Source organism: Postia placenta (assembly GCF_002117355.1).
Source record: "Postia placenta MAD-698-R-SB12 unplaced genomic scaffold POSPLAscaffold_15, whole genome shotgun sequence".
In the NCBI taxonomy this organism is placed as follows: domain Eukaryota; kingdom Fungi; phylum Basidiomycota; class Agaricomycetes; order Polyporales; family Adustoporiaceae; genus Rhodonia; species Rhodonia placenta.
The window spans coordinates 153630-179380 of record NW_020169846.1 but is presented as its reverse complement, the minus strand read 5'-3'; the positions used below and the strand labels follow the sequence as shown (position 1 = coordinate 179380).

At 55.3% G+C, this 25751-nt stretch overlaps 9 protein-coding genes and 1 non-coding gene across 10 annotated transcripts; 6 read left to right on the top strand and 4 right to left on the bottom strand.

The window, feature by feature from the left end:
- Window positions 1-1697: 1697 nt before the first annotated feature.
- On the top strand, window positions 1698-2560 carry POSPLADRAFT_1060650 (hypothetical protein; the record flags this gene model as incomplete). The annotated part of the gene is made up of 2 exons (XM_024481290.1): window positions 1698-1811; window positions 1871-2560. 2 exons carry the CDS (start codon window positions 1698-1700, stop codon window positions 2558-2560), a joined length of 804 nt encoding a protein of 267 aa, XP_024334956.1.
- A 4252-nt stretch (window positions 2561-6812) lies between these two features.
- Window positions 6813-6894, bottom strand: POSPLADRAFT_t136. Its single transcript has one exon. It is a non-coding gene; the product is annotated as a tRNA-Pro (tRNA).
- Window positions 6895-7636: 742 nt separating this feature from the next.
- On the top strand, window positions 7637-11216 carry POSPLADRAFT_1185030 (hypothetical protein; the record flags this gene model as incomplete). The annotated part of the gene is made up of 12 exons (XM_024489121.1): window positions 7637-8587; window positions 8638-8784; window positions 8841-9016; window positions 9072-9171; window positions 9226-9506; window positions 9772-10035; window positions 10100-10241; window positions 10295-10420; window positions 10477-10673; window positions 10727-10829; window positions 10890-11018; window positions 11069-11216. 12 exons carry the CDS (start codon window positions 7637-7639, stop codon window positions 11174-11176), a joined length of 2724 nt encoding a protein of 907 aa, XP_024334955.1. The 3' UTR covers window positions 11177-11216.
- A 286-nt stretch (window positions 11217-11502) lies between these two features.
- On the top strand, window positions 11503-11998 carry POSPLADRAFT_1060647 (hypothetical protein; the record flags this gene model as incomplete). Its single annotated transcript, XM_024481289.1, has 2 exons — window positions 11503-11539; window positions 11592-11998. 2 exons carry the CDS (start codon window positions 11503-11505, stop codon window positions 11996-11998), a joined length of 444 nt encoding a protein of 147 aa, XP_024334954.1.
- A 243-nt stretch (window positions 11999-12241) lies between these two features.
- POSPLADRAFT_1071379 (hypothetical protein) lies at window positions 12242-13399 on the bottom strand (the record flags this gene model as incomplete). The annotated part of the gene is made up of 5 exons (XM_024482442.1): window positions 12242-12311; window positions 12364-12380; window positions 12439-12473; window positions 12552-12849; window positions 12911-13399. Coding segments are annotated over 5 exons (909 nt in total), but the record flags the coding sequence as incomplete, so codon positions are not given.
- Window positions 13400-14258: 859 nt separating this feature from the next.
- On the top strand, window positions 14259-14764 carry POSPLADRAFT_1154442 (hypothetical protein; the record flags this gene model as incomplete). Its single annotated transcript, XM_024486850.1, has 2 exons — window positions 14259-14323; window positions 14374-14764. The coding sequence occupies 2 exons, from the start codon at window positions 14259-14261 to the stop codon at window positions 14762-14764; spliced, it is 456 nt and encodes a 151-aa protein (XP_024334952.1).
- A 1230-nt stretch (window positions 14765-15994) lies between these two features.
- On the top strand, window positions 15995-16556 carry POSPLADRAFT_1153892 (hypothetical protein; the record flags this gene model as incomplete). Its single annotated transcript, XM_024486786.1, has 2 exons — window positions 15995-16135; window positions 16320-16556. Coding segments are annotated over 2 exons (378 nt in total), but the record flags the coding sequence as incomplete, so codon positions are not given.
- Window positions 16557-18465: 1909 nt separating this feature from the next.
- On the bottom strand, window positions 18466-19413 carry POSPLADRAFT_1049424 (hypothetical protein; the record flags this gene model as incomplete). The annotated part of the gene is made up of 1 exon (XM_024479744.1): window positions 18466-19413. The coding sequence occupies one exon, from the start codon at window positions 19411-19413 to the stop codon at window positions 18466-18468; it is 948 nt and encodes a 315-aa protein (XP_024334950.1).
- Window positions 19414-21678: 2265 nt separating this feature from the next.
- On the top strand, window positions 21679-22458 carry POSPLADRAFT_1060644 (hypothetical protein; the record flags this gene model as incomplete). The annotated part of the gene is made up of 1 exon (XM_024481288.1): window positions 21679-22458. The coding sequence occupies one exon, from the start codon at window positions 21679-21681 to the stop codon at window positions 22456-22458; it is 780 nt and encodes a 259-aa protein (XP_024334949.1).
- Window positions 22459-23823: 1365 nt separating this feature from the next.
- Window positions 23824-25697, bottom strand: POSPLADRAFT_1067523 (hypothetical protein; the record flags this gene model as incomplete). The annotated part of the gene is made up of 8 exons (XM_024482195.1): window positions 25401-25697; window positions 25122-25320; window positions 24918-25062; window positions 24736-24865; window positions 24370-24674; window positions 24165-24288; window positions 23931-24093; window positions 23824-23872 (listed from the first exon to the last, which is right to left on the bottom strand). Exons 1-8 carry the CDS (start codon window positions 25597-25599, stop codon window positions 23824-23826), a joined length of 1314 nt encoding a protein of 437 aa, XP_024334948.1. The 5' UTR covers window positions 25600-25697.
- Between the last annotated feature and the right edge of the window lie 54 nt (window positions 25698-25751).

The following is a 25751-nucleotide window of genomic DNA, read 5'->3' as shown; positions in this document are numbered from 1 at the left end:
CATTGAGGATCTGGAGCTACACTCAGTCGACATCTCCTCCGCATTTTTGCAGGGCGACTTGGATGAAGAGATCTACATGCAGCAACCTGAAGGCTTTGCCCAAGGTCCCCCTGGCACAGTCCTGCGTCTAGGCCGTCCTCTCTATGGCCTCAAGCAGGCTGGCCGCATGTGGAACAAGAAGCTGCACCAGGTGCTCACCTCCATGGGCTTCAAGCGGCTCGAGTCTGACCGCAGTGTGTACATCTATCTGCGAGATGAAGTGCGCATTATCATCCCTGTGCATGTGGATGACCTCACTCTGGCCTCCACCTCACGCGCTGCCATTGACAAGACGGTCGAGGAGCTGTCTCAGCACTTCAAGCTGCGCAACCTTGGTCCCACCACATTCCTGCTGGGCATTGAGATCACCAGAGACCGCAAAAAGTGCACCATGTTCCTGTCGCAGCGGCAGTACATCCTGGACATGCTGGAGCGATATGGCCTCACCAGCTGCAAAGCAGTGTTGACCCCAATGGAGCCTGGCCTTCGTCTTTCCAAGCAGCAAGCCTGTCAGAGCGATGAGGACCGCGCCTTCATGCAGGACAAGCCCTACCTCAATGCAGTCGGCTCCCTCATGTATCTGGCCATCACCACTCGCCCTGACATCCAGTATGCTGTTTCCTGTCTTGCACGCTTCAACTCCTGTCCTGGACCTGCCCATTGGGCCGCAGTCAAGCACCTCTTTCGCTATCTGCAGGGCACCAAGGACCACAAGCTCGTCTACAGGCCTAACGACCTGGGTGCACCCTTTGTCACCTTCACAGACTCTGCTCATGGTGACTGTCCGGACTCTGGACGCTCCACCAGTGGCTACTTGGTCAAGGTTGGCTCAGGAGCAATCAGCTGGTCCAGCAAACTCCAGTCCATTGTCGCACTTTCGACTACAGAGGCTGAGTATGTTGCTGCAGTGGATGCTGGCAAGGAGATACTCTGGATGCGCAATCTCATGGCCGAGTTTGGCTACACAGTGGACGCTCCCTCGCCCCTGCAGATGGACAACCAGTCGAGCATCAATGTGTCCAAGAATCCTGAGCACCATGGGCACATGAAGCACCTCGACCTGCGCACTTTCTGGCTCAGAGACACTGTGGAGGCTGGGCGCATCAAGCCCTGCTACATCCCCACTGCGGACATGCTTGCAGACTGTCTCACCAAGCCGTTGCCTGCACCCAAGGTCGCATTCTGTCGCACTGGGATGGGAATTGAGCTGTCCTAGTCTCCCTGTGGGACTTGGCAGATCAGGGGGGGTATGTCACAATGTGCTCTGCCACAGTCCCCTGGTCGGCCTAGGGCGATCCCCCGGTGGCGGGAGCCACAACACCATGTGACCACATGGTTGTATCAATTGCGGAGCAATCGGACCGGACCAGAGCTCCGGCCACACTTCTTTTGTTCCATTGTTCCTGTGGCCAAGTGGCCCTTGTTCTCCTTTTGGATTCTATTGTTCTTTTCTCTATTGTTCTGCCATGGGAATGCTTTCCCCTGCTCATGTATATAAAGACCTGCTGTAGCGTCCTTTAATCTACACTTCTGTGACCCACTTCGACTTCAGCCCCTCTTGTGGCATTTAGTCCTTCAGTGCTAGTCCTGTGCAACTGCTCCCTGCGTCGCCTTTTGATAGGTTCTTGTCGCAACTCTGCATCTATTGGTTGGTCAACATGTCGCTGACCACCATCGAACTCAAGGTGCAAGTTGCGATGAGCCTGCTCGATGGCGACGCCCGCACCTGGGCCACTCCTTACTTTGCCCAACTTGCGTCGGTGCAGATGGGTGTGCAAGGGGTCACAACCCCATTCGCAAACGAAGCGGCCTTTGCCCCGCCGCCTTCAAGGCTCGCTTCGGTAATCTCGACGATGAGGCAGCAGCACAAGTAAAGTTGGCGAAGCTCTGCGCGGACAAGTCAGTCCGCGAAAAACGCACCGCCGCAGAGTTCTCCACGCTGTTCAAGGGTCCGGCGGATCGCTCTGGGTATGGGGACCTGGAGCTACGTGACAAGTACCTGAGTGGCATCCCCTCCCGCGTCTACCGGAAAATCGAGCTCGAGACCTTCACCACGTGGAGAGACACTGAGAAGCGCACCACCGAGGTCGAGCAGATCCTCGACATCAGCCAGGCCTGTTGGCCCGAGCTGAACAACTTTTTCTCAGTACGAGGTCGAGGACGTGGAGGGGCACATGGTGGTGCACCCCAGTCGCATGCAGCTTCGGCCAGCATCAATGCGGCCGTCAGAAAAGGAGACTTCTTTGGCAGTTGTTTTGGCTGCAGGAAGCAAGGATATCAACAATTCGAGTGCCCCAATTGTAAGGTCAAGCCTTACACAAAACACATTGATACACGGGCTACGGTTGCCTCGGGTTCCACCCAGGTGGCGACAAGCACCCCTGTCGCTTCATCCTCGGCGGGTACAAGCACCACTTCAGCGAAATTGAAAAGCTCCGAGCTGGCGGACTTAGTAGCACAGATGAAGTCGATGCGCGAGGAGTTGGAGCACTATCGAGCGCTCAAAGAAGAGTCTTTTTGATCTGGTCCGCGCTTTGTGCCGCACGTGTCGGACCTCGTAATAACAATTTGTACAATGTATTGGCGACCGCGAATGTTTACGAGCTGGACCATGGGTCCCAGCACTTCCACATCCTGGTGCGCCTCAAGGGGGAAAGACGGCACAAAGATATCATTGCAATGGTGGACAGCGGAGCCACTACGAAGTTCATCAACAAGCGTTTCATCATGGAGAATCGAGTACGAACACGGAAATTGAAAGAACCAATTCTGCTTTACAATATCGATGGAACGCTCAACAAAGACGGAAGCATCTCGGAGGTAGCTGTGCTACAGATGCAAATAGGAGAACACGTCGAGAAGATGGTGTTCATGGTTACGGACATAGGTCCAGAAGATGTGATCATTGGGTTGAATTGGCTACGAGAGCACAACCCTGAGATCGATTGGGAGTCAGGCTCCCTAAAATTATCACAATGCCCTGAAACGTGCAGTGCCAGGAGGGCTAACTGGATGGAGCAAGCAACGACTGCGCGTGATATGGGGGTTAGGCCCACGGCACGCAGGCGTTCGCCAAAGTCCAGACAGTCGGTTATAGGTGCTTGCCAGAGTAAGGTGCTCCCGGACTTTGAACCCAAAGAAGATTCGGCGGAAGTAGAATGGGATGAGGCCGATTTGATCGAAGCCTGGGAGCAAGGTATCATGCTTCCCGGTGCCCCTCAACTGTTTGTCGTAGCTGGCCATACGTACTCTCAGCTGTTTGCTGAGGAAGAGATCAAGAAGAAGGTCGTTAAGACCGCCGAGAAGTCTGTGCCCAAACAGTACCACGAGTTTCTGAAGGTCTTCTCAAAGGAAGCATCAGAACGGCTACCCGAAAGGAAGCCATACGATCATGCGATCGAACTCATGCCAGGCTATTCGACATTCCATTCGAAGGTGTACCCCCTATCGAACAATGAGCAGGAGGAACTAGACAAGTTCCTAAAGGAGCAGCTGGCAAAAGGCTATATACGGGAGTCGAAGTCACCCATTTCGTCCCCCTTCTTCTTCATCAAAAAGAAGGAAGGGACGCTTCGACCTGTACAGGACTACCGACGATTGAACGCGATCACAGTCAAGAATCGGTACCCCTTGCCGCTAATCGCCGAGATGGTCGATAAGCTCCGCGGTGCCACGCTCTTTACAAAGTTTGACGTCTGATGGGGATACAACAACGTCCGGATCAAAGCCAGTGACGAGTGGAAGGCGGCGTTTGTGACTAACTGAGGGTTGTATGAGCCCTTGGTGATGTTCTTCAGTCTCACCAATTCCCCCACGACCTTCCAGGCAATGATGAATGAGATCTTCCATGATCTCATCGTCGGCGGCAAGATCCTTGTGTACCTGGACGATATACTCATCTTCTCCACCAACAAGGAGGAACATGAGAAGGTCACATGTGAGGTCCTTCGTCGCCTTCAGGACAACGATCTGTTCCTGAAGCCTGAGAAATGCGAATGGGACGTTCCCAAGGTCGACTACATCGGCTATGCATTCAGTGGCGATGAGGTAGCGATGGATCCCGCGAAGTTGAAAGGAATCAATGAGTGGCCGATACCCCGGAACAAAAAAGATGTTCAGAAGTTCCAGGGGTTCTCCAACTTCTACCGCCGCTTCATTAAGGACTTCACTAAGATCTTGCGACCACTCGACCTATCAAAAGGTGACACAGGGAGCAGTTGCACAGGACTAGCACTGAGGGACTGAATGCCACAAGTGGGGCTGAAGTCGAAGTGGGTCACAGAAGTATGGATTAAAGGACGCTACAGCAGGTCTTTATATACATGAGCAGGAGAAAGCATTCCCACGGCAGAACAATAGAGAAAAGAACAAAGCAGTCCAAAAGGAGAACAAGGGCCACTTGGCCACAGGAACAATGGAACAAAAGAAGTGTGGCCGGAGCTCTGCTCCGGTCCAATTGCTCCGCAATTGATACAACCATGTGGTCACATGGTGTTGTGGCTCCCGCCACCGGGGGATCGTCCTAGGCCAACCGGGGGACTGTGGCAGAGCACATTGTGACAACATGTGTGCAACCGTACCAAGACATTCCCAGCCAAGCCCCAAGGTCTACTGAAGCCAAACGAGATCCCCGAGCGCCCATGGCAGATCATCATGACCAATATGATCGTCAGCTTGCCGAAGTCTGATGGATTCGACTCGATCCTGGTCACCGCCGACCGCTTCACAAAGCAGGTCCACTTCTCGGCCTGTCATGAGACCCTGACGGCAGAAGGTGCGGCAGACTTGTACATCTGTGATGTGTTCAAGCATCATGGGGCCCCGGCCAAGGTCATATCAGACCGAGGTCCCCAGTTCGCTTCGAAATATCTCCATGCAGTGTACAAGGGGCTGGGAATCGAGCCAGCGCTATCTACCACATTTCACCCTCAGACAGACGGCCAGACTGAGTGCTGGAATCAGGAGATTGAGCAGTACCTGCGTGCTTTCACCAGCCACAGGCAGGATGATTGGGCGAAGCAGTTGCTGCTTGCAGAATTTGCATTGAACAACCGAGTTCACTCCGCAACTGGGCACCCCCCCTTCTTCCTGCATCAGGGGTACCATCCTGAGATCCAGGTTTGGATCAATCCAATGTCCGCAATGCCCGCTGCTGCCGATCGGCTCAAGACCCTGAAGGAGATCAGGGACGACACGCGCTCTGCGCTCGAGCTGTCAGCTGAGCGCATGAAGGTGTACTACAATAAGTACGTGCAGGAGGCACTGGTCTTCGTGCCGGGGGACAAGGTCTGGCTTGATGCCTGGAACCTTAAGCTGAAACAGCCGAGCAAGAAGCTCAGTTCCAAGTGCCTCGGACCATATGCCGTGTGGCAAAAGCTTGGAGACTTGGATTACAAATTAGTCCTACCGAAGTTGGTGCCGGTACACCTGGTGTTCCATGTCTCCTTGCTTAGCAAGTACATGTGTAGTAAGATCCCAGGCCGGGAGCCGGAGGAGCCGCCCATGATCGAGGTTGAAGGTGATGAGGAGTACGAGGTTGAGCGGATCAAGGATTCACGAATCTTCCGGCGTCAGCTGCAGTACCTCGTCAAGTGGAAGGGTTATGACGACTTGCATACATCATGGGAACTGGCGCGCAACGTGGCCAATGCGCCGGCCCTCATAGCCGACTTCCACCGGAAGAATCCGAACGCCCCTCACCACCTCAATGCTGCTACATTTGGTGGTCTCAACTTTCAGCCAATGCCTTTGCTGTTGACTGAAGCACGATGCCACTCCGGATTGGAGATGGGCAAGGGTGCCTTGCATGAGGTCATGCGCTGTTGAGGGAGGGCGTAATGTCACGAGTTGACACGGCATCTAGCCATTTTTTAATTTTTCCTTTTTGCGGGCTCGAATCTGTGACCTCTGTACTACATGCCCAATATGGACATATCGTTATCTACTGTACGATTAGATTAGATGGGGCGGCAGTGCACGGCACAGCTCGGGCTCCGCTGACACAGCCACTCTGACTTACTGGCCCCTGGGGCCACGTCAGCATACTGCATACAGACCAATGCGCACAGCCTGCCCTTATCTCCCCCTATATATAAGCCGGCCTCTGCTACCCTAGGGACCTCAGTTTTGACCTCTTGTCCCTAGGTCAGTAAGCCTCTCCTGTATTCTTTCTTACCTTGACTAATATATTCACTCATTCCTAGCCTTAGGTTTGAGCGCTGCTCACCATCGCTTCGGTGAGACCCAATCAAACGCCCCCAGCTTTTTAGGTTTTCCCTGTCGCTTGACCTCAAGTCACAACAAGAATGAGAGCAGGAACTCAGAGACAGAGAACTTTGATGATGCGAGGAACTCAAGGATTGAGCAGATCTCTGTGAATGTGAGCACAACTGACTAAACCGTGCTGTTGTCGCAGTATCAACATGTTTTGCTCACCAAATTGTGTGTGTGCTATGTAATAGATTCTAATACTTGATGAAGTGCCCGCTACCTCAAATGAGGAGACTCCCCTCCAACACCAGTTGTTTACCTATGTTTTCTGCCAGCCATTGTAGGGAGGTGGAGGGGAATAAGATTGTGGAGTTTGAAAGTTGGTGGGTATCAATTTCTGATTGGATATCACCAAATTGTCACTGAAGTGTGGTGCAGGGAATGGCTGATATATAACATGTCCTTTAGTATTCGGATGGGCCCCCCACCTCCTGGAGACGGCGGGAAGGAACCTGAGTTATTCAAGCAAAAACTGATCCGCTGCAAGAGATACATTCAAAAAGGGGCCCAACCGGGATTCGAACCCGGGATCCCTTGCAATCGGATTAACCCAAAGCAAGTATCTTACCTCTAGACCATTGGGCCAATGATATTAGTTATTGTTTAAAACCCAATAGTGGCACCCACAGAGCTACCATGACGTCAATGTCGAGAGCATTGGACCTGTGAAGTGAGCTGCTCCAACCCTTGATATTCAATGGTCGACTGGAATGTATTTAATATCTGGTTGCTACCTACACTGAATCGTTTCCAGAGTCTACTCATCTTGCCTTGCTTGTTATGTCTTCTGTTGCCTCAAATGATAAATCCATCTCGTACCCACCTGCTGCTCATCGCGGCATTGGATCAGACGTTATTACCATGCAGCCCGCGCCCTCATCATCCATGTCGTTGTCTCGGTCACCACCTCCCAACGTTGAGACAGTGAACGCCAGACGACTGAGAGGAGGCTGCATCCCGTGCCCGGTTAGTAACAGTGTTTTCACGTCTTCCTTCGTTCGTGCTGAGCTCTATGTAGGACGGGACCATATGCTACATCATTCCTCTGCCATGTTGCTGCTGCTGAAGTAACGCGACTCCGACGACATTACTTCCCTCAGGTTTACGGAGAAGAGAAATAACCGCCTCGTCTATTTCTGTAGCGCTGTATAAATACTGTACTTGTCGTTACGGGTGTGTGCATTCGTAGCGTTTGTCCTTGTCTAGTTGGCCCCTTTGGAACGTGGCACGAATTTGTCAAAGACGTTGCGCAGCATCGAACGCACATAAGCATGACTGTGAAACACAAAGTTCACCCAGTGGCACGCACAATTTGAACGCCGTCGGGATGGACAAGTTCACTACGCTGGAACCCGTCCGGCTGTATGCGCCTACAACTCCTACTGCATCTGCCCCCCGGACTCTGAAGAATGCACAACGCCTGCCGGGCACGCCCATCAGGGGACCTCCTCCCTTCCAGCTCATAGGACGCCTGCCAGCTGATCTCCACATCTTGACTCTTACCTATCTGGCTGTACCCGATTTCCCTGCCTACGCACTCTCGTCAAGAGCACTAGCGAACCTCGCAAAGGATGAACGCGTCTGGGAGGCACGCTGGCGGATGTTTGGCGTGGAGAGAAGCGGCCTAGGCGACGTCCTCGACGCGCTCGAGGAGAAGGCGAAAGCGCAGAATGCTCTCGCCAAGGACCAAGGGCCCCCGACCCTAGCGGTGGACATCGTTGACGATGAGTTTGGCGAGTTCGCGGCCGTAAATGCGCAAGTTGGCGAGATGGGCGACTTCATCGGTGCCTTCAGTAATACAGTCATCCAGAGCCCCGCGATCCCCAACTTCGGCGCTGAGCCTCCTAAACCGACGTTCCGTGCGCGGTATGTACGTGCACATAACCTCTTGAAAGTTCTCTTGCCCGCTCTATCTGCGCCCCCTCATGCCGTTCTTTCTGCTCTGTTTGCATCCCCTGTTCCGTCGCTGCGTCAACAAGCACATATACTTCGCCTGCTCTCATACTTTCTGTCTGGGTCTGTGAAGCCAATACGGCCGTGGGAGGCGCAAAGCGCAGCTCTGAGGGCAGCCATCGACCGTTTCGAAGATGCCCTTCTCACCGCCTTCGACACTGCCGACGGCAACAACAACGAGGACGCGATGAGGGAGGCGGCAGAGGCGAGCTGGGAGGTGCGAGACCAGTCAGACGGGTCATGGGAGCTGGGAGCAATGTGGGCGGAGAAGCGGGAGATCTTCTACGAGCAGAGCAGGTGGAGGGCACTCGACAACTTCACGTACGTATTCTTCTTGTCCTCCGTCTAATACTATTGACATACTATCATAGGAAGGACGGGCAGCTCGACTTCGACGCCATGGATACGTTCATGGGCACAGTCCTCTCCGCACTCAAGGAGCACGGCTCCAGAGCAGTGCGAGTGTTTCCCCCGGAGACGAATGTCCTCATCTCGTTCGCCGATCGTCTCGCTTCAGATGTGGTATGTCCACTTGAGCGGATAAACTATCCCCGTGTTACTCATCAAAGCTCTCCCAGGTAGGCGAATATGTCTCGCCACTCCTGACGCGTGCACGCGAGGTTTCCAACGAGATCTTTCTCAAGGCGGCTGCGGCAAGCTTCAAAGAGGCTTGGCGCATGGTCGATGTCATCACCCAAATCGCGGCTGAAAGGAGTGATTCGAATGTATCAAAAGCACGAGCAGAAGACGTCGTGTCAGTGGTCACCTTAGAACGTAACATGATAGTCTGACAAGCGATGTCACTACAGCTATCGTATGTTCGAGCCCAACATGGACGAATATTTGGACGAGGAAGTGGATTTTGTCAAACACTGCTTCGAGGTGACATGTGGTGGCTGGGAAAACCAGGTATCGTTCGTCCAACTGTATGCTACCAACGCACGTCCACTAATACTAGTGCAGCTCTCCCATCGTGCGACGGTGCCGAAGGCATCGCCAGACCATGTACGGTTTTTAGGCTCTCAAAACCCTGCGCAGGTCAAACGGAATGTGCTGGCATCGTTCACAGACGTCCTCCTATTGCCAGTAACGATTGTCCCTCGGACTGTTGGCAACGTTGGCAAGGCCGTCGGCGCTGCGTTCAACACCGGGAGCAATGCGGCAGTCCAGGGTATCTCCATGTTAAACCCGCAGCGTTGGGGCGGTGGTGGCTTGGGAGGGACCTCGCAGCGCAGCTCGAAAGCGTTTGGTCGTCTGAGCACATGGGGCAATAATGAGAACGAAAAAAATTGGTATAGCAAAGAATTCGATAAGAGCGGCAACGACACTCTATTCGAGATCGGGGACGTTGAAGAGGATGAGAAACAGGACGGGCAAGATGATCACGGCGAGGACAACAAAACGAAGTCACACTGTGAGTACTATACTGAGGGGTGCTGGGTTTCTATTGATTATGTTTTCAGCTTCGGTAGCTTCAGTATCATCAGTGGTTACCACGGACATCAACAGTACGCGCCCGACTTCCGTGTCCTCGAGAACGTCCACACCAAGCCAGGGGAACAACACCTCACAATTCGACACTCTCGAGCTGCTCTTGTCGCTGGACATCGCCCTCGAGCTTATACATGCTGACCGAGAGTCCCTCAAACGCGCTGAGACGTTCTCAGGTTACCCAGGCCAATATGGACATCGTGTGCGCGATACGATTGAAGAGATATTTGTATTGCTTCTACAGGCGTTGAGCGAGCGACATATGCGCCCTGGGTTTGACGCGTCAGTCAACATTCTTTTGTGACATTCTCTTGTGACGATTCTCATCGCCACTACACCCGCATAGCGCTACACAGCAGATGAAGGCGTACCAGCCAGCCGAGCATGAGGAAACTCGAAGCGTTGCTCCCTTGTTGCAATTTTTCGAGCTCGTCCACGTCGGCGACATGATGCAGTCTATGATCCAAGTCTATTTCGACAAAGAGCTGGTATGTGCTGACGAAGGAATCAACACCTTGAAGTCTACTGATATCGCTTTAAGGTTCCCCATATCGATCGTACCGATTTCTTAAATACAGGAGTACGCGAGAAGAAGCGCTTCGAAGACACACTCGACGATTGTGTTGCGGCAGGGCTAAATGCCGGCACTGATGCTTTGATGAACCAGGTAGGTGTCTCCGGGATGTCCCTCACCGGCGATGCTCATATGAATGGGTCTCGAAGGTGGAATATATCATTAACAAGTTTACGAAACCTCGTGAATATTACCCGTCCGAAGACGCCCCGCTTGAGCTTGGTCCTACTCAAGGCTGTACTGAAGCGATCAAGTGCCTCAAGATGCACTGTCAGCTCTTGAAGGGTAGCACAAGTAAGGAAGTTCTAGAGGTATTCTATCAAGAAATTGGTTTACGCCTCATCAGGTGAAGTCCAAGTCGCCTTCACGCTTGCTTCTGAGACTGATCGGCGGGTGTAGTATCATTCAGAAACACCTGAAGCGCCAGATCATCTCTCTCAATGGAGGCTTCCAAGTGATAGCCGACCTGAATGAATACCATGGCTTCGTCTCATCCCTCAAGGTCAGATCGGTGGTACTCTTGCGGTGATCCTTTACTAACCTTGTAGTGCGGTATAAATAGGTCAGCAGTGTCACATCCGAATTTTCCTACCTTAAGATGCTGGGGCATGTCTACGTTGTGGAAGACGCGAAAGACTTGGCGCAAATTGTGAGAGATGTCACGCGCTATGGCGGGGCATACAAGCCGGAGGTGAGGTGTTCCATGTCAAGGCGATCGCCGCCTCTAATTCTATATTGCAGGATATCTACGAGTATATCCAGAGGCGAGCGGATTGGAAGAAGATTGAGAAGACGGTTGATAAGACCATGTACAATCTCAGCTTCAAAGAGGACTGCGCGATTTGTTGAGACAAGGCATGATAATGTCGTCGCTGTTTCAGCGCCCTGTACGAGCGACCTCTAGATATGACCCAACTGCGATCAGTGTGGCTGATGTCATGAAGTAACTGCGGGGGGCCACTCAGGCAAGGATAAGGCACGGATGGAGACAGTGACAGTACATGGGGCATATTGGGCTAGATCCGAGTGATGGCGCACGACTATCCATCGATAACCTCATGGCAGTGAATGAGCCACTCGGCGCTATAACTCCTATATAGCAGACCTTGGAAGTCGTCAAGTCTTGTATCTTTGTCCTGCCATCATCACAAGCACCCGTGAACAATCCAATTTCCATGGCTCCGGCAGAGTTCTCTTTGCGTCTGCAGCAAGGTCATACGAATGTCTATATCGTGCTGGAGCTTCTAACGACCGCATCGCGCAGGTATTACCGGTGGCTTCGCGCCTCCCACTCCAAGCGCTATCTATACAGTCACAGGGACGCCATCCCAGCCTTCGTTCAGCGTAACCGCTGCCGTGCGGCCTGACGGGACACCATCCCTTCAAGATGCGCTGCCAAAGTCCCTCGCAGTTAACGAGGAGACGACCGCGCTCATTGGCGAGCTGCACAACATCCTGAAGGGCTTACCGACGGAGTCACCGCCCGGAAGCCAGGACATCTATGGCATGGACACTAGCATTGCGTTTGGGAGTGATGATCTTATGTGGATGAATGGGGGCCCACAAGGCTGTGGAGGTGGCATCAGCGAGACGCAAGCGACGGCGGAGGACAAAGCTAACTTTAGGAGGGCAGTGGATATCGTGAATCGATTGGTGGAGACAGCGTCTTGATCAATGCTCATAGAGGAGTGCAGTACATAAATCTTCTTGAACTAAACAGACCTAGCGAATGCGCATCCATTGCGTGCATCTAAAGATTCCCCAAGTACCAAGAAGATTACTTGCACCAAGACGTTCTTGACTTCTGTATCAATCCCCACCCGTTCTGTCGTCCTTCTGGGTTTCGATGTTCCCTCCAACCACATTCCCTCCTTCTCGCACCAGGCTTTCTCTAGCTTCCTTGAGTGTCTGGTCGCGATCGGTAAGGATGGCACGATGCGCAGACACAGAGGAATGCAGGGAAGCGTAGAGCGTAAGTTTGGTTCTGCGAAAAGCGGCATGAGCGGTCTTGTTGACATCATAAGCGCTGTACCTACGTCATGTGTTCCTTTACCTGAGAATGAGCGGAAAATCAATATTCGCATGTCATATTTGCTTGGGAAACAACGTACAAAGTCGAGCATCTTCGCAAAGCCCGTCATCAGCTCTATTTCAATGGGACGCGTCAGAATTGCCCGAGCAACACGAGCTCAAGACACTGATGCATATGTTTTGATGGACGCACCATCGGCACCGGCCCTCCATTCGTCTATCGAGCACTCGGACCATTTCTTCTTTGCTTCGTCATATGCGTTGAGGTGCGCATCCATGTATAAATTGAGGTCCTGCCCCAGGAGCTTGCGGAATGCATGAGCAGGTTGTGTGAGCCCGTCGACCCCCGCCTGTGCTTGACTTGGAAAGGTGTCTTCGTAGTGTGACTCAGTCCGTCGGTAGTCATGATCGTCATCGTGTGCGCCTTGGCTTGTCGGGAGATAGTGCGAGGCTGGTGTCGAGTGTCGCGAGTAGGACGGCGGTGGCTCCTGCTATAGCATGAGGCGGAAGCATCGACATATATACGCGCATACAGCCGATAATTGTACTGACCGGAAGCCTGTCACCTTTGTACCTCTTCGCGTTACCACCATAATCGATGTCTTCGTCTTCTTCTACACAATGTACACGCTTCGCTGACCTTTTCAAACCTTGCTCGCCGTGGCCATCTCCTCGTTCCACGAAGGCTGTATTACCAGTAGGTCCATCACCCTCAAGCTCGTCGAAGTCACTGGGCACACTCTTGCGCCTGCCAGAACTAGTGCGCGGCCGTTCCATCTCGTCCTCTTCGGTAATCTTCTCTAAAGAAGGATGCGAAGCAGTCCGTACCCTGTGCTGCATTGCAGAAGGATGGAACGCCGCAGGGTAGACGAGCATTTCGGCATCGTCGTCTTGCGTAAGACCGCGACCGTGGGGCATATCGGATGGTGGAGGCACCGCAGAGATGGGTATATGCGCCTTATTCGAGCTCAGGTCGTCTGCAGAGGTCAGGGTCTGCAACTTAGAGGGGACCGGGAGAGAAGGAGCTTTGAATCCATTCATAGAAACAAGCCCAGAAGAGTTGGGAAAGAAAGGGGAAGACGGGCGTGGTGCAGCCATGCGTAGGGCCTGTTGGTTCGGTTTAGGGGAGCGAGAGCGAGCACCAGCATCTTCAAAGGATTTGCGGGATCGCCCAGGAGGATGATTGCCTTGCTGCGAAGTATTGTTTTTCACAAATGACGAGATATTAAGGGGTTTATTGATCTTGGATTTCAACCCAGAGTTTTCAGCATCCGATGCAATGACTTGGTGAACCAGCGACTGGGAATCATGTTTTTCACCAGAAGGAGCGGAAACAGGTAGCAATCCAGTAGGACGAAATGTGTCATTAGCCTGTTGCGAAATAGACTCGGTATTTATTCCAGGTTGGTTTGCATGAGCCCGAGAAGCAGGACGCTGGGGGATGAAAGGTGTTCTTGCGCTCATAATTGAATCAAAAAGACAGCAGGTACGCAGAGGATCTCTTTTCGAAAAGAGCTCAGAATATACACCGAAGCCCAAAGAGAAAGCGCGAAAAGTTTGCAGCCCAGCTTTCGACGCCCTGAAGTAAGGAAAACCGGTGATGATCGGATATCAAGTACAGTATAACAGTAATCCCGAGATAACGTCTTGGTTGCCGCTGATGCAGGTCGAGCACAAGATTGCCGCACTAGTCAGAAGACGCAGGCAAGCTGCTGGTCTGAGTCAAGCCAAAGGCGTGGTCCAGCCTTGCATAACGCGTCGCGGTCACGTGCAAGGGTGATCACGTCGTTCGTCATCGCACATTGAATGTCAGATTAATTTCCCACAGCACTTTGCGCATACTCATTCAATTTACCAGCCTGACATCGACTTGGGATTTACACACGCCTCCTTGTAGAAGATGGAAGGTCTCAGACACAGACGACGCTCAGATTACGTATATTTCCTCTCCTACCGTACTCGCTGGTCAGGATGTTCTTTCACCCATTCGATTCACCTCTGATGGCACACTTCAGGAGCGATAATGATCAATATGCACATATCAACAATTCTGTGTACTATCATCTGTTCGACTCCATCATCAACACGTATCTGATTTCTCACTGCCATCTCTCTCCGACGGAGGCATCAAGCATCGGTCTGGTTGTGTCCTCATTTTGCCATTTCTTTGCGCCTTTGTCCTTTCCTACTGTGGTGGAGCTCGGCTTAAGGGTAAACAAACTTGGAACGAGCTCGGTGACATACGAAGTAGGCGTCTTCGAGGAGAATGAAGAAATCCCCAGCGCAGTCGGCGGATATACGCACGTATTTGTAGAGAGTCGCAGCAGAAAGAGCATACCTATGAGCCAAACACTACGAGAGGGCCTGGCAAAGATATTGTCCGGCAAGGCGGACGCGAGATTGTGAAGAGTGAGTCAGTACGCTCCGAGCTATGTGGTGTCTGACGTGCACATCTGATCCCCAGTTAGCTTCGTTACCGACCACACGTCGTCGCAAAGTGTTCGCTTCCGCCAGAGGTAGTGTCCCCGTGCGCTTTTTAGCTGACCTCTATCTGACTACGTCCATACCAAGCTATTTGATCTATCGCGATAGTTTGGGCTGTGGATCAGGCTTAGATATATCTGACGTGCTTTTTTTGTTATTACTAGACTTGCGCAATTCGAAGATATGGCAGTCCTCTGTCGGTCTAACAAATGGATGAGTCTTAGACCACCATGGATATAAGCAGACCTGTCTAAATGACAATTCGGACCGTCCGTGTCATCAAACACCAGCCATCTCCCTTCATTCGTCTGATAGGCTTCATACAGATTTCCTGCGAATCTACGGTGAAATTGTATGCAGGATCGAGATAATGTGAATTGTAGGGCCACGCTTCGAACATCCGATCATCTAATAGTTCTGGTGCTGATCCTTCGTATGCTTTGTCCTTAGGAGCTCAAAGTATCTCACAGTTCTATTTTGTCTGTAAAGAGCGTATTTCCTCCTGATGGGTCATGGAACAATGTGCAGTACACTGCAGGACAACTCGTGATACAGCTTAATGCTCAGAGTCGACTATGCATCATCTCTCTTACAACCGCGTCCATACGTTGGGTAAATCGGTATCTAGATTTCGTCACTGATGGCCACTCCGGCATGTTTCCAAGTCCGCTCGGCACAAGATTAATGTCGACGAAGATCCGTCGCCATCACTACCATATTGAGAGAGCAGCCACCGCGTATGGCGGGGTCTGAATCACATCACGCTTTGAACACACCAGATGTTGCTTCCGCGCGCGCCCCCAAGACTAGTTGTTCTTTCCTGTCCTCGTACCATCATCATCACTTACGTTCTCTAATATTTCGTCTCCCTCGTGCGAGTACGCTAATAACATCCTCGCGTTCTGCTCGGGTCTGATCTCTGTCAGAAATCCATATCGAGTGTGACCTGTCGCACCGCGACAGGTTTCCACACTATGGCAAGCCAGGATTCGATACTGTCATGGGACACGTGCGCGAGCCCACATCTCGATGTCCTGTCCTTCGAGTAACAGTAACTCTGCTTTTATAGGCGTTATGTACCGGTGGCAATATACAGTGAAAACCATATCTCGTAATTTGATGCCTATAATGACAATACGCTAAGACTTAGAGGTAGCGACTATTTTCTATGACTACGTCCTGAACCTACGCAGAGAAATAGACTTGACATGGAGAAGAGGCTCGACAACCGGTACCATTCTGTTCCTTGCCAACCGATATCTTGCACTGGCATATTGTCTCTTTCGTCTTACCGTTGAGTACATTCGAGACGATTTTTTGGTATGTAAAACTGACTAAAATGCTCCGAGACGGAAACGTCGGTGTCTAATTGAACGTAGATGTAGGTGCATTACGATGATATACCAGTCATAACACGATGTTGATTCTTATATCTCTCCAGTTGTAGAGTGATAGAGGCTGTTGGGGCCATGTTTAGTCTCTTATTTTTCATAGTCTGGGCAGGTCAGTGGATCACCTACTATTTCACACCTTTGGGAATAAGGACACTGTCACAGTTTTCTCGGCTCTCCGTGTGTATGCAGTGAGCAGCAAGAATTGGACTTTGACGTCCTTGGCCCTTGGTTGGGGGCTTGTGCCATTAGTTACCAATATTGTAAGCATCGTTAACCAGATACTCCTACAATTCATGTGCCAATGGTCCTCCGCAGGTTAACTACATCAAGACTTCACTATCGATGATGTCTTTTGCTGGAGACGAGATATGTTGGACTCAAAGCGAGCTCAGTGTTCCCCAGGATCTCTAGTACGTGGACACCCCGCTGTAGTAGTCCTTATAGCTCACCTGAAAACATCCTGGTCAGCTGTAGTGCTTTCATCTAGATTTCTCACGTTGTATATAACTGAAATTCTCTAGTCGTTCTAGTGACCCGACTGTGCACAATCGCCTCCGACATACTTGTCGTTGTCGCAATTTGGTATTACACACGGCGTGGTCAAGCACTCGAACAAAACGACGAAGATCACACCCCACTGCTCAGCACTTTGTGGCGAAATGGTAATTACACTTTCATTTATTCAATCAGGATCTAACTCTATTCTGGTAGGGATGTTATATTGCGTGTGAGCTTGCTGCCAGCTCACTTCACTGGATAGATGCTAGACAGAAAAACCATAGCTGCCTGCTAGTGATGAATATTGTGAATATCTTGACGTGGCCTTTCGGGGTTCGTAGTGCCCTTGGTGTGCTTTCAGGTCGTTGATCTCCCATCCGCAGATCAACAGTATAGCAACAGATGTTATTGCACCGTACGCTGATCTTATATTGTCGCTCATATGCATTTTGGCAGCAAGCTGACTACTAGGGTCAGGATGACGTCCCTCATGGTATCACACTGCCTCCTCGATCTCCGTGAAGCAGCACTTTGTTCAGCGGAGTCTTGTGCACTCAGCAGCCTATCGTTCGCCCTGCCTCGTACTCTACAATCAGCGCAAGCACTGCCACTGGTCCAGGAATCATGGATCTCGGCAATGTCTTCGTCCAATGTCACGAGTGAGACCACCGCGCTCGAAAGAGTGAGTTATGATATCACAGCTCCGTGAGTCATTCTTAGATCTTCTCACCAATATGTGCTCATTGTTTGGATATTTCCTAATTCAGACCAGACGACGCAGTAATGTAGACTGGTTCACAGTGTCCGCTGGTCCAAGGTCATTATCGGGGCTTTTGATAGAGACCTCAGTCACCGAAGCGACTCAAGGGGTGCTTGTGACGCATATACCATGCATATTTGTTGGGCTTCATTTTCAGAGTGTTTGAATGATAGTGTACATCGAAACCTGCCACCACGGCCGAGCAACCAGTAAGCAACATAAAATCGTAAATCAAGTGCGTCGCTGACGCGATCGAAGTTGAGAATATGTGAGAGTGTGAAGTAATAAGGACCACCTTCCGGTTCAACTTGGACTTTGCGAACAATACTTACTCTGAGGCTACGGCTGCGTCATCTTACACCGCCCCTCGTTCAAGAGCGGTCCATCGCCTGCTACCTTAGTATGCCCTCTAAAGGCGACAATCTGCGTATCAATACACAAATTCGATACTTGACATCTTTTACGGCCCTATCATGAGTTCAATGTCTTGCTGACAAACAGATGTCAACGAAAGCCTGGCAGAACTTCAAGTGCTAAAGTACGTGCATCGACTCGTTGTACTGTGCTCCTCTGAGATTCAAACAACGCTACATTCTTTCACCAATGACTTTATTTGCAACACATCAGTCTACGATTGAATTTTGGGTATACCAGTGACGTCCTAGTGCCCGAGAAAATGTCAGGATACCGTACAGTAGTATGTTGTACACAGGCACCCACGAGGGGGAAGCTACACCAAACATATCACTGCTGCAAGTCCTTGCAGCAAATTACAAAACCGTCAGCGAACAGCGTCAAGAATTCCCGAGCGAGGGGCGAGCAGCAGCACTGCTGAATACAAGAAACACAAGAAAGTCCCAGAAAAAGAAACACACAAGTACATTGTCCAAACACCGTCCGCCGTCAACACGCATCACGCGCGAGCGAGCGCACCTTTTCTACGCGTCTAGTGTCCAGCGCGCACCGCACGTCTACCGCGCCCCCGCGCTCTTGAACATTTTGCGCCACACCCGCTTGATCGTCCCGCCCCGCTTCACCGCCCTCTCGTCGTGCGCGGGGGACACCGCAACCGTCACCTGCGCCGCCACCAGCGGGGCGTGCTTCTTCCTGAGCGTCGTGCGCCGCCGCGCCGTGCCCTGCGTGTCCCGCGGCAGCGGCACATACTCCACCGGGACCCCGTTCACGCACACCTCGACGGCCCCCGCGCCCGCGCCCACGCCCGCCTTCTCGTCCGCGCCCGCCTGCTCCTCCTCGCGCTCCTTCTCGCGGCCGGCCGTGCGCACGCTCCCGCTCCCGCTCGAGCTCACCGTCCGGCTGCGCGTCAGGCTCGGCGTGTCCGCGCTCCCGTCCGTGCCCGAGCGCACCCGCAGCACCGGCAGCGCGAGGCTCTCCTCCGGCGTCTCAGGCGGCGGCGGCGGCGGCGGCGGCGGCGGCGCAAGGCTCTCAGACGGCGGCGCAAGGCTCTCAGACGGCGGCGCAAGGCTCTCATACGGCGGCACGATACTTTCTTCTGGCGCCTTAGCTTCCAGTCTCGTAGGCGTCCTCGCTTCCGGCGTCGAGGGCGTCCTGGGCGGCGACGGGCTCTCCGGCGACTCAAGCGCAGTCGCGTAGCTCTGCATCGAGCTCACCGAGCTCACGTGCGAGAGCTGCGAGACGCGCCACGCAGGGACGGACAGGGACGCGGGCACGAAGGCGCGCGCGGGGGGCGTGAGCACGCGCGCGCGCGCGCGGGAGTCTTGAGCACTCTGCACCCGGCGCTGATCGTCCTGCGCACCCTGCCCCCGGCGTCTTTCGTCGCTCGGCCCTAGGCGGCGGTCATCGGTGGGCTCCTGTTGCTGATGCTGCTGCTGCCGCGCACGCGCGAGCTCCACGCTCATACGCCGTCCGAGGGCCGCCAGCGGGCTCTCCGCGCGCGCCATGCTCGGCGAGATGTTAAGCGACGGGCGCGTCTCGTCCTGCGATGACCGTGGCGGCGGCGGCGCCGACGTCTGCGGTGTCGGGCTCGGCGATGCGCGCGCCTGCACCTGCGCCTGCGCAGACGGCGGCCCCGGTCTCGTCGGCAAAGGCGGGTGCTCGGCAGGCGAGCCCACCCGCGGGGGCACAAAGACCTCCCCATGCGCCCTCGTCACCTCCTCGATCCCGCCCGCGCCCCTCCCGCCACCGCCGCCGCCCACGACGGCCATCGCCGAGCGGCTCCGCGGCCGCTCCGCCTTGCGCACGGGCATGACGACGCCCTCGCGGCGGATGCCCTCGCGCGAGAAGCGGGGCGGCGCGACGACCTGCATCCACGTCGCCTCGGGGCTCGCGGGGTCCGCGAGCGTGCGCACGAGGTGGGTGAGCGGCGGCGGCGGCGGCGGCGCGGGCGGCACCGCGGTCAGCCAGTGGCCCTGGCCCTGGCCCTGCGTGCTCTGGCGGCGGCGGCGGCCGAGGCTCTGCGTGTCCGCCTGGAAGAACGACGCAGCACGCTCTTGCCGGGCGTGCGTGCTGCTGGAGTGGGCGGGGGGCAGCAGCGACGAGCGGCGGCTCGCGCGCGGGCGGGCAGGCTCTGCCTCTGTGCCGGCGCTGCTGACGGACGCGGCGGACGCGGAGGCGGCGCGGCGCGTGCTCGCGTCGGCGTGCGCGAAGAGCTTGCCGATGGAGGCGGACGCGCGGCGCTTGGCCTTTGTGCTGTCCTTGTCCTTGGGGGATCCCGGCTGTGGGGCGTGGTCGCGCGGGGGGAAGAGGACGGGCTCGGGCTTGCGGAGCTTGTTGCGGCCGGGGGCGGTGTGGTGCTCGCTGCTGGAGCTGCCGTAGCCGTAGACGCTGCCGCAGGCGGCGGAGGAGACGTCGCCGTCGGCGGCGGGGTCGTGGTCGTCGTCATGCTCGTGGTCGTGGTCGGTCGAGCTGCGTGCGTGGCCGTTGTCCGAGGGCACGCCTAGGGACGGGCCGGCGAGGGGCGAGGAGCGGAGGGGGCGCATGGTGTGGCGGCGCGGGGACATTGGGGGCCGTGGGGGTGGGGCGGAGAGTGGGGCGGCGGACGATGAGGATGCCACGGCAGGCGCGGGGAGCGCAGCGAATGTGGATGCGCGCTGGGGAAGCGAGACGGACGGTGCAGGCAGCGCGGAGAATGAGGATGCGCGGTGTGGTGGGAGCGACATGGTCTATGCGTATTAGGATGTGTTGAGGTGGAAAAGAGCGGACTGGTAGAGCCTGCACGATGAGAGAGAGGGCGAGGACGGGTTGGTAGGCAAAGAGGACTTACGAGGTGGACGATGGAATGCCTGTTGCTTGCACGAGAGTGAGTATAAGTAAGGGAATGGAATGAGATGAGGCAGAAGGGGTGCGAGAGTGGGAAGGTAGATACGGCAGGATTGGCAGACATTGGAAGCAGGGAGATGACGACGCGGAGGGAGTGCGGATGAGAGCTCACCAGATGACTGTGCGATGGGTGTCTGCAATGTGTCTGCTCGTCTACGCAACGATCGCTGAGACGGAATGATCGAGCAGATGTACGCGAGATGAGGGAGGTGGGAGTGAATATACTCCGGATGAGGTGTGGTATGATAGGACAGGAGAGAGGAAAAGGAGGGAGGAGGGAGGTAGGTAGGGAAGGGGGACGCGAGAAGGGGCGTGGGTGCGAGCAGAGGCAGAGAAGCGAGGGTAGCGATGTTGGCTATGTATAGCTAATCAAAAGCAAAAGTAAACCACGGGCGATGCGCCGTGCTGGGCGGCCATGGCGGCACCGTGCACCACCACGGTCGTCCTCCGTGCCTGCCCCCCCTCTGTCCGCCGTCCGCCGTCCACCGCACACCGCACACGGACCCATGCTGCCCGTCGTCACCCGTCGTCCACAACCCATCGTCCGTTGCCGTCTCTGCCGTGGGCAGTCAACAGGCGTGTGTGCAAGGACGGCGTCGGGCGTGTGCCGAGCACGATGATGACGTGATGCACGCCCTGGGCAGGAGGAGCGTCAAATATAGTTCTTGCCACTCGGCCCGGGAAGAGGTGGCCGAGTGGGAGCTTGTCGCCGGGCTCGTTCTCGCAGCCCTCGCCGTCTGTCGCGGACTGTACAAGTCTCTGCGGCCCCATATAGCCGTTCATTTACCTTTCTTTCTTTTTGATCCGCCCGGTCATCAGATCTCGGCCCCCAGGGCACCAATCAGCGGGCCACTGGTGTGATGCGCCTTTATCTGCCACAGCACACTATGATGGTTCTGCGTCTGTTATTTTCGCTCCAGCAAGCGTCTTACGTTGTGCACCCCACCACCCAGCTGCTCTCCAAGGCACCATGTCCGCTATTTTCGTCGTCAACGTGCACTACACACTCCCGAGTAGAATCTGCGAATCCCGCCACACATGCTTCGCCCGTACGTACTCTCGATGCCACCGTCGTGCCAGCGCCGCGCCACGCCTCCCTCCCCCTTATCAAGCTCTCGCCTACCGCATTACAGCACTCATCACTTCCTTCCAGTCCGCAGCAGCAGCCTCCTGACCGCCTACACCATCACACACCTCCGATGACAGCGGCGTTGGCACACCCGCCAGCGCAAACGTCTGGCGCCCTCCATGTCGCCGTGCATTCGTCTGAGATCTATGCTCGCCGACGCTCCCCTCACATGCCTTCCCACGTCTACAAGAACGCACTAGCCACCTCAGCGAGGCCACATCCCCATTTCCCGTCTGACGCGCTACGCTCAAACGCCCACTATCGTCCGTCCTCCCCCGCAGCGCCCTCCTGCTATCGCCGCCCACAGCGCATATTCACCATGCCGCATTCACGTCATGCGGGCAACGTTCCGCTTGGGTCTATCATGATGCCCCCTCGGGGGCGCCCCTCCGCCCTCACCAACAAACCCACCGCGGCGCACGTCTCGCCCGCCAGCGTGGTGTGCGCACGCGCGTGGAGGCCGCTGCTCTCAACAGAGGCTCGGTCCGCGCTCGCGCTCGCGCTCAGACCCCAGAGCCGGTTCTCGAGCCGGGACTGACGGCACGCACGCGCGGTGCGACTCGTCGACGACGCGTCGCCCGGCTGCGCGTGTCGAGCATCAGCATGGACGCCGCCGCCCCGCCCCGCCCGCTCCCAGCACCCAAGCAAGGACCCGCCGGCTCGTGCGCCATGGCCCGGCGCAGCGCTCGCCCAATGGCCGGCACGGCCGGGGCTTGCACCCAACACGCACGGCGGGTGTGAGCCACCACGGTCCTTCCTACCGCACAGCGCCGGGCCCGCCGCGGGCCGTGTGCACTGTCCCAGGAAAGGCGGACTGCACCGACAATGCAAACAGCCGCGGCTGCCACGCTGCGCGATGGCCGCGCCATCCAGCCTGTGCGGCATGTCGCGCTGCGGCGGCAGGCCCCCGAGTCAACTTCCAGAACGCGGTGGTCTCCAAGACGAGGACGTCTGCTGCACGGCACGCCAGGATCAGGTCGCATTTACCGTGAGGTTTGTCCGCAGGGGCACCAGTCATGCTGGTGTGTCGGTCGCCCCGCTTCTGACGGAGCCTGGGGTTCCTGTCCAGAGCAGGTGCCCGGCCGGCGAGGTGCGCGAGACCACAACTGATACCGCAAGCTCCCCCAAGGCGGCCATAGGTGCATCTTGCACATCCGGTCTGTATCAGCGTATCGACGAGGGTAGCAATGGTGAGGCACTGCGTAGGGACTCGTTGCAGCCTTTTCGCCCATCCCCTAGCAAGCTCCCAAGCCTATCCTGGCCTTGAGACTCGAGGATGGATGGATTGAGGTGGTATTGACTGCGCTCCTAGCCATGGGATTGCAAGGCGCAGAGTCCGACTTCATCCCGGACGACGACGGTGTTCGTTGGCCAAATTGCAGCAAAGGTGTCCCATCGCGGTCCAAGGTGTGTGCGCAACCATTGCAAACGAGCAGTGGCTCTGAACGTTCATATGACACATTTGAGACTGACCGAATCATGGCACATGATGATCCCATATGCACGCAACTGGTTGTTCCAGGTGCCCGAATTCTACAAGGGTATGCGATGATGACATGGGAGCCGTTACAACACTGGTTCATCGTCCCTCGAGATGTCGAGGACGGCTGGAACATTAATAGTCATAATGCTGTTTCACTGCCGAGGTCGGGATTGCGATTAGGGTACCATCCATAGTGACCCTGTCATTTGTATGCTGCCGCATCTGTTCGAATAATGTTTGGTTTGATGTTCTGGTGCGCACCCCGATCGTGTATCGTAATAGACGCGGCATCGCCGCTTTGAACATGCTTCTCCTTACTTGACCGTCTACCGGTCAACCGCCACAGACGGACTAGGGGCGAGAAACGCTGCCAATGTGACAATATAAAGATATTCCAGACAAACAACAGGGAGCACACATTTACATCGGCACGATTGGGGCGCTGCCCTTCTCCAGTGCCGTCCGCAAGCTGGTCAGATCGCTGCATCAGCATCCTTACCTCCACTGATGGGCGGGAACGGGCACACCTATAATCGTCGCCGTTCTGCGTGATGTACCGCACCCACGGAAGCGCCTGGTACCCGCTCTTCTCGACAATTTTGAGGTAGCGCACCTGGATGCCCGACACGGTGAAGTACGGGATCTCGAACTTGACCGTGATCGGCGCGCGCTTGTCCATGCTGTCTTGCTCTGCACCAGTGGGTATGCCGCAAATAATAAGTAAATATGCGGTGGAGCGGACGCTGCGGGCGCGCACGCACCTCCTCGCACGCTCGGCAGGCCAAAGTGCGCGCGCATGAGGAACTCGCGGCCGCCGCCGAGCTGCTTGATCTTCCACACGAATGCGCTCTTGTCCGGGGCGTACTGCACCGCGCCCGTCGACGCCTAGCACACGTCAGTGCATGAGCGATGAGTGCCACGACCGCGACTGCGCCGCGCGCGAAGCGAAGCAGATCCCAAGCTCACCCGGAACTTCGGCGTGTCCGCGTCGTCCGGCACGGGGACGTAGATCTCGACGTTGTTGGCCGTGCTCCGCCGCTTGAACTGCGCCTTGACCTTGACCATGTACTCCACCCTGCTGCCCTTGTGGTGCTCGACCGCCGCCTCCACCCAGATGAGCGGCTTCACGGGCGTCGACAGGCGGTAGCTCATCAGCTCGAACTCGCCGTCGGGCGGGATGAACGAGATCGTGCGGTCGTTCTCGAAGCGCGAGAGCCGCACGCACTGGTGGAACTTGACGTCCTCCATCTCGATCGCCTTCCCCCGCGCAGCTGGAGGCGCTGATCAGCACCGCACACCGCGGTGGGCGCCGCGACGAACGAAAGCACTCACTTCGCCCTGTCGTCTCGAACATCACTTTATCGTTCAGGCCCAGGCGGAGCTCCGGCATGCCGGACAGGTAGCACTTCATCTTGACCGCCCCCAGAATCTCTGAGCGAACGACGTTTCCATTTGCGTTGACCTTGATGATGGATGTTAGCATGAACCGATGCGGAGCAGGGTCCCACACGCACAAGCAGATTGACACTCTCGATGACGTCCAGGAAGACTTCGTTCTTGCGGTACCGGATCCCCTCTGATCGCCACGACACGGCATTCGTGACCGCTATTGGCGGCCGGACCTGCACCTCCAGCTTGTACGACTCTTGCGTGATGTACCTGCCCGCCCGCGCGTCAGCACGCACGCACGACGCCCAAGCGTACCCCGGACTACGCACTCCTGGAGGATCTTGCTCTCCGTCGTCTGCGGGTACCCAAAGTCCATCATCTCGTCCAGCAGCTCGTAGATGATGACAAAGTTGTCGCGGATCGACTCCTCCTCGAGCTCCTTGAAGTACTCGACGAGGACCTGCACCAGTCGGTGCAGAAATAGGATGATCTCCGCCGCGTTGCTGTTGCGCTTCGACAGCGCGAGCACTGTGTCGCGCAGACCGTGGCGACATCAGGCATCGGGCGGTCAGCGTGTGCGCAGCAGGTCTGCCCGCGGATGCACTCACGATACAAGTTTGAATGTCGGATGTGCATGTAGTTGATTCCTTCGCGCGTGAAGCACGGTGTAACCTGATGGCCCTCCTCCTCGAGGTCGAGCACGATAGGTAGAAAGCGTTCGATATACGACGGGGGGACATCGTCGCGGTACGACCGCTGGATGAGCGGCTTGCCCTTCAGGTCGAGGATTGCGACTAGACTGGCCATTGGGAACTATTTCGTCCTCAAAAGACCGTCGAGGTAGTAAGCGGTTTGACAAGACCGATTGTCGAGCGGGATGCAGCTAGATTCTCCGAGTCCAGGACGATGGTAATGAGCGCAGGTAAGCATCGCGTTACAACCATCAGCATGATTGGTTA